The following is a 7,044-nucleotide window of genomic DNA, read 5'->3' on the forward strand; positions in this document are numbered from 1 at the left end:
TCCGTTTATTCCCCCCGCCCCCCCGGAAGATTCTACAGATTCTGGTGAGAGCGGTTGTCGAAAACCTGACGGACCGGCAGGGGGTGCCGGCAGAAACTCTCCGGTCCAAACTGAAGGAGCTGCTGGGCCGCATCAGTTCCCGCCACAGCAGTGACGGTGAGGTATGGCAGCAGTACGCTCTGCTGTATGGAGACGGCCACGGCAACAACCCGGACGACAACGAAAAGGTCCGTGAAAAACACGATTGAATGGTTCTGCACCTTCTTGCAATATCATTTAGTTTTTAAAACGGGACACGCATATACCACCTAATGAGACGCTGGTGTTGTGGTTCTTTAGGCTCTCCACTTCCTGTCTAAGGCCCATCGGTGCAAGGCTCAGGCTGGCGGTTGGGAGAAAGAACCCGGTCTCTTCAAGGAGGCGATCAGCAGAGCCCTGAATATGGGTGAAGGTGAGCGCACCAGAACTCAACCACCTGTCCTCTGACCACTCGTAACCACAGGGAGAGGATGCGGGATCCTAAAGGTCCTACGAACAGGAAGTCCTGCTCACTCCCTCATGTTGCTGACGGACATGGTGTCATGATTTTGTTTTAGGGAACCGGCATGCTGGGTACAACTCTTGTTAGCGAGAGCTTTTGAACCGTGCAGAGTCCGAACTCCGGCTTCACGCCAAGTTAAACCGACGTTCAACGAAGACCGTAGTGCGTTTCCAATTACTTTTTTACTCTTTCCATACAAACACTTAGTCCACATTCCCAAACATAGAGTGGTAATGTGCTGTCCTCTGTAAGTAACCGACCCGGAAGTGATTTGCCGGAACAGAAAAGTCTTATTGATATTAATTATCTCCTGAAACGAATACAAGAACTAAATGAAACGAAAAATAGAAACGGCCGTAAAGGCAACACTGTAACAGTTTCGCTCCACGCCTTCCTTTTTGTCACAGTCGTTTTCATCCTGTCACACCATCTCGTCAATCCAACTCCCCTCACCTGCCTCTGATCACTCCCTCGTTCGTCCCTCATTCCCTTCACCTGGTCCTCACGCCCTTCTCACCTGCAGCCCATCCCCTCATTAGTCCCTCACTATTTAGCTCCCTCACTTCCACTTGTCCTCTGCCAGATTGTCTTGTGTTTTCGTGCCAAGTTCTCCAGTGTTATTAGAGTATATTCCTGACCTGCCTGTTCTGACCCTGCCTGCCTGCCCTGACCTCTGATTCTCTGCCCCGCCCCTTTTTGGACTTGTTTGCTTCTTCGACTGATCCCCCGGTTTTGACCCAGCCTGTTTCCTACCAAAGACAGTCATCTTTGTTACTCCTGTCTGAGTCGTGCTTTTGGGTCCACTCTAATAGCGTCGTGACAAACGCAGCCTCTCTGACTTCTCGCGGGCGCTGCCGTGTCATGCCAGACGCGCTTGCTCCCGAACCGAGGAAGCTCGACTTCAGCGTGAAGTTGTTTGGCCGAGCGGTTCTCCAGTGAAGCTTTGAGCCGGCTCCGTTTGAACCTCCGACCAGCGGGAGGCGCTCTCTGAATCCTTCTCTCTGCTCCTCAGTGGCCATCAGTTGCAGTAAGAATAAAAGTAATCCAACAGAGGCTCTCCAGATGCTCTCCTCCACCCGCCTCAGCCTCAGGAGTCTGGCCACCAAAGCTAAGGTACCTCTCTCTCTCTTCCCCCACACACACACACACACACTTCTGATGGCCGAGCGTATGGCAACAAGACGTCTCTGCCTTTTATTGCTCTCTTCCGTCGGTGTCGTAAAAGAAATGTCGACAGCAAAATGTAGAGGACAGATGTGACTTTGTGAGTCTACGCTACGAGAATATAGAATATGAAATGAATATGGGGGAACATATCCGAGGCAGCAGGCAGCCGCACATCGTGGTGGCGATGCAGAGTCACAACACACAGGTCATCCAGGGCGGGGGCTTGCTGAAGGATTCAAGATCAGACCAGAATCCCTTCCCAGCATTAACACTGGAAACATAACGGATTAGGATATTATTCATATGGTGTTAGTCCGATAATGTGTTTTGTTCTCGATGACTCTAAACAACGGAGATTTTTTGGGGAAATCAAAGATCTGTCAGGTTCAGAAATAGGCTGATTAAGTACTGACAAATAGTTGAAACATTATTTTGCTGTCAACTTTAAAGAAATGGGTAATTCATCTGTCACTAGATAGACCAGCTTCATTATTTTAATACATTACATTCAGAATGGGAACTCTAGAAGTCTTGCATATCACCATCAGCCTCCAACAGCATCCAGATCACTCACTCAGTCAGATATGAACAATGTTGACAATATGCATTACATCATCATTTCAACTTTTTCCCTCTGCGTCACGTTGTTCCAGCAAATGCACACCGACGCAGCGACGGGTCAGCTGCACGGCGAGCTGCAGGACGGAGTCGCTGCTCTGGAGGAGGTCGTCACGTCGTTGCAGGAGCTGAGCGTGAAGCTGCGTGACCAATCACAGTGATCGCCACCGGAGGCGTGGCCTGTGCATGGGATCCAATTGGAAATGGAAAGCCAACGGTTTTGTAATTGTGATGTTTTTATACCTGTATATCCACATTGGAATGTAAACAAAGACTGTAAAGCATCAAACAGTAAAATATTTCAAATTGTGAATGCTTGCTTTTATTTTTTAAAATATTGCATTAGAAAAGGTGGATGAACTTTGGGAACAGTTGGAGTTGGTGTGACTGTTTCTGTGTTCCATTTGCTTCCAGTAGGAGGAAAAAGTGCTCGTGAATTATTGTGTGCGCTATAGTAATGTAGCTGGAGATGGAGTTGTTGCTCCACGTCGTGGTGCACTTGAAGTTTGTATTTGTTTGAGAGGGACAGTGTGCATTGATGAACACTTTAAATTCAAATGATAATGCACCCAATTACAGCCGCAGGTTGATTCCCATCGTCTGTCCCCATGAAGAATGTACAGGCTGAGTCCTGGGGGGGGGGGGGGGGGGGGGGGAAGGGTCAGCAGCAATAAGCTACAGTCAATTATAGTCTGTAGATGACAATACACTATAGTTCGGTAATAAAAAGTTAACAATTGATAAAAAAGAATTTCATATGTATATATAAAAAGAAATGAAAAAATATCGCAGTGTAAGAAACTTTTAATTTCAATGCATCATATTGCAAACAGATATATTGCACATACGGGCATTAATTAATTTGCAAATGTAAGGTTTCATTCATTCATAAAACATTAATCACATATCCATGATGGTACGAGTTTCTTAGCTCTGCAGTGAAATCAAAGTTTACTCCGAGGTGACTCGGTACAACGAGTTAGTGCCAACTCGTGCCATCGGTGTCGGGACTCGGGACCCGGGACCAGATGAGAATGTGCTCTGCATGGCAGCTCCTCCCATCAGTGTGTGAGTGTGACGCGTGCACCAGGGTGCACTTATGACCATACTCGGATGCACATATGCATATTGAAACGAGCATAATGATCTCATCTGAAGTGGCTTCCAAAAAACGGCTCATCAATAAAAGTGGATATCTTCCAAAGGCAGCCTTTAGGTTACACTTGAAGGTTAAAACTATCGGAATGCTGACTCATGGAAACGGCAGCATATTCTTGTAAAGTCGGTAGTTTTATATATTCAGCTCAATAGCACAGATTTTCTTCAACATATGACAACCTCTGTCTTTTGACCCATAATGGTAAAAAAAAAAAATGGACAAACCCTCAGGAGGCGCCACTGAGGATGGATCCCTTTCCCCAGAAACAGACACGCAGTAGACGTTTGGCTATTAACAACCAGAGTGCACACTGATACTCTGAAAGATCATTTCCCGAGAGCTGGTGAGTGCACACACACACACACACACACACACACACACACACAGACTCTAACAGTCGGAGGCCAGCTCATCCTGCTGCCGTGCAGAGAGGATCCCACAATCTTCCTTCCAATTTGTTTCCTCAGCCAGCAGGAAATGACCTCGCCATTACTCAGTTTTTTTTTTTTTTATCTCGCTTGTTATTTTTCACTCCATTGGATTTTGTGTTTTATTTTTGCCTGGACCATTTTATCGCAGCACACGAGCCTCTGCTTTGAAGGGAAAGCCTGCTGTGACAGACTGATAAGAATGCAAAGTGCTTCAGATACATCCATGCTTTAATAAAAGCCGCTGCTCCGGGATGATATGGCGTTAATGGTGGAATGCTACAGCAATGCGGAGCGTGTTGGATAGGTAGCGGCGCTTGAAGGCACTGGTTAGTGCTTTCTCATCACTTCAGATACCAGCATGCTTAGTAACTCTCAGGTTGGGGGGGCATTTATTCCACATTTTCAGCCTCATGGAATATAAAGAGGCCCAAAATAATAACCCATTTCAAGATTCAAGATTCAAGATGTTTTATTTGTCACATACACACACAGGGTGTGCAGTGAAATGAAAGTGGCAATGCTCAGCAGGAATGTGCAAGGGCAACAAGTACACACTATTTACAAATAAAAAACAACACAATATTTACAGTAAGTGTGTGTGTGTGTGTGTGTGTGTGCCTAAGAGGGGCAGTTGTGTGGGTCTATGTGGGGGTCCTGGTGAGGTCGGAGTTCACAATCCTGATGGCCTGAGAAGAAACCCGCCTCAGTCTCTGTTCTTGCAGCGTGACTACGGAGGCGCCTGCCTGACCGCAGCAGCTGAAACAGTCTGTTGTTGGGGTGGTGAGGATCCTTCATGATCCTGCCGGCTCTGGTTCTGCACCTCCTGGTGTACAAGTCCTGCAGGGTGGGGAGTGTAGTTCCAATAGTGCGCTCAGCCGAACGCACTACTCTCTGCAGAGCCTTCCTGTCCTGAGCGGAGCAGTTGCCAAACCAGGCTGTGATGCTTCCTGTCAGGACGCTCTCTACAGCTCCAGAGTAGAAGGACTGAAGGATCCTCTGGGAAACTTTAAATTTCCTCAGCTGCCTGAGGTGGTAGAAGCTGCCTTGCCTTTCTCACCAGAGTGTCTGTGTTTGTTGACCATGTCAGATCCTCGGTGATGTGGACTCCCAGGTATTTATACGCGCGTCACCCTCTCCACAGTAGTCCCGTTAATCCCCAGTGGTGAGTACGTCCTCTGTTGTTGTACCTTCCTAAAGTCCACAATCAGCTCCTTAGTTTTGGTGACATTCATGATGAGGCTGTTGTCCTGGCACCAGAGTGACAGATCAGCAACTTCCTCCAGGTAGGCCTTCTCGTCGTTGTCGGAGATCAGGCCCACCACCACTGTGTCATCCACAAACTTGATGATGGTGTTGGAGCTGAACCTGGCCACACAGTCATGTGTGTACAGGGAGTACAGTAGGGGGCTGAGGACGCAACCCTGGGGGGATCCTGTGTTCAGGTGAGGATTTGGAGGTGTGTCTGCCCACCCTGACCACCTGTGGCCTGGCGGTCAGGAAGTCCAGGATCCAAGCACACAGGGGTGTTCAGTCCCAGCTCAATCAGCTTGCCGGCCAGTCTGGAGGGACTATGGTGTTGAAAGCTGAACTATAATCAATGAACAGCAGTCTCACATAGCCCCCTCTGGCTGTCCAGATGAGAGGTGTGGTGTGCAGTACCTGGGAGACAGCATCATCCGTGGATCTGTTTGGGCGATAAGCAAACTGCAGCGGGTCCATGGAGGAAGGGAGGAAGGCGCAGATGTAGTCCTTTATCAGCCTCTCAAAGCATTTCATGACCACCGAGGTGAGGGCCACCGGTCGGTAGTCATTCATACATGCTGGAGAAGCATTCTTGGGCACAGGGACAATAGTGGATCTCTTGAAGCAGGCGGGGACCACGGACTCAGCCAGGGAGAGGTTGAATATTGTGGTGAACACTGGAGCTAGCTGGTTAGCACAGGTCTTCAGTACTCGCCCAGATATGCCATCTGGACCTGCAGCTTTCCTGGTGTTCACCCTCAACAGAGCCCTCCTCACACTGTGCTCGGTCACAGGCCCTGGATCATGCATTCATCACCACGTCAGATCACAGGGTCAGTCAGAGCGGTGGCTAAATGCTATTTAACGCGTGTGTGGTGTTCATATTCTGTATAATTCCTTTTAACTCAAAGCTACCAAACATGTCTTAATTGTAATAGCATCTAATAAGAGGCATTATTTTCACCTGTTGCTAAATATAATTGTTTTCTTCTTTTTCCAGTAATAGTGAAATGACCCTGATTATTTATTAAATGTTATGATTTTGCCACTTGGAGTCACCGGAAGCTAATATGAACACTTAAGACCGAATTCTCTGCTCAGATAGACATATTATATCTTTATAATCAAGTAGTTGTTTGAATTTACCCAACATTGATTATAAGAATAACAACTATAACAAATACTATTATGTTCAGAACTCTGCCGTTCGACTGCTCACCTCCACCCGCCGCCATGAACACATCACCCCGCCATGAACGCATCACCCAGCCATGAACGCATCACCCCGCCATGAACACATCACCCCGCCATGAACGCATCACCCGCCGCCATGAACGCATCACCCCGCCATGAACACATCACCCCGCCATGAACACATCACCCCTGTCCTACGCAACCTTCACCGGCTCCCGATCAAATTCAGGATAGACTTTTAAATATTACTCACCACCCACAAAGCCGTAAACAACCGGGCCCCTCCCTACCGTTCAGACCTCCTCCCCCTCCACGCCCCTGCTCGTTGCCTCAGGTCCGCCGGTGCAAACACGCTGAAGACCATCAGGCCCAAGTGCCATTCCTGGGGGGACAGGGCCTTCTCAGCTGCTGCACCCCCCTCTGGAACGCTCTCCCCGTCCACATCCGCCAGGCTCCCACCCTTTCATCATTCAAGCAAGCCCTCAAAACCCACCTCTTAAAACTAGCATTCACCTGCTGACCCCTGCACCCTACAAGACTAACCCCTGCCACCTCCCCTCCCCTACATGACTGACCCCTGCACTCTACCCTCCACTACAAGACGAACACGGAACCTTGCATGTGTCTGCCTTGTTACACCTGGTGGCCACACGCTTTATTTGGAGGTTGTAACTCAGGATTCAAGGATCATG

At 48.5% G+C, this 7,044-nt stretch overlaps 1 protein-coding gene across 1 annotated transcript in view; it reads left to right on the forward strand.

Moving 5' to 3' along the window:
• The window catches only part of ttc27 (tetratricopeptide repeat domain 27), a 39,461-nt gene extending 36,822 nt beyond the window's left edge, over positions 1-2,639 (forward strand). The window contains exons 17-20 of the mRNA XM_056435672.1: positions 30-227; positions 340-451; positions 1,554-1,654; positions 2,362-2,639. Coding sequence (XP_056291647.1) covers positions 30-227; positions 340-451; positions 1,554-1,654; positions 2,362-2,487 — 537 coding nt within the window. The 3' untranslated portion in view covers positions 2,488-2,639. The remainder of the gene's footprint in view (positions 1-29; positions 228-339; positions 452-1,553; positions 1,655-2,361) is intronic.
• The last annotated feature ends 4,405 nt before the right edge of the window (positions 2,640-7,044 follow it).

Source organism: Pseudoliparis swirei, chromosome 17 (genome assembly GCF_029220125.1).
Source record: "Pseudoliparis swirei isolate HS2019 ecotype Mariana Trench chromosome 17, NWPU_hadal_v1, whole genome shotgun sequence".
Taxonomy (NCBI): domain Eukaryota; kingdom Metazoa; phylum Chordata; class Actinopteri; order Perciformes; family Liparidae; genus Pseudoliparis; species Pseudoliparis swirei.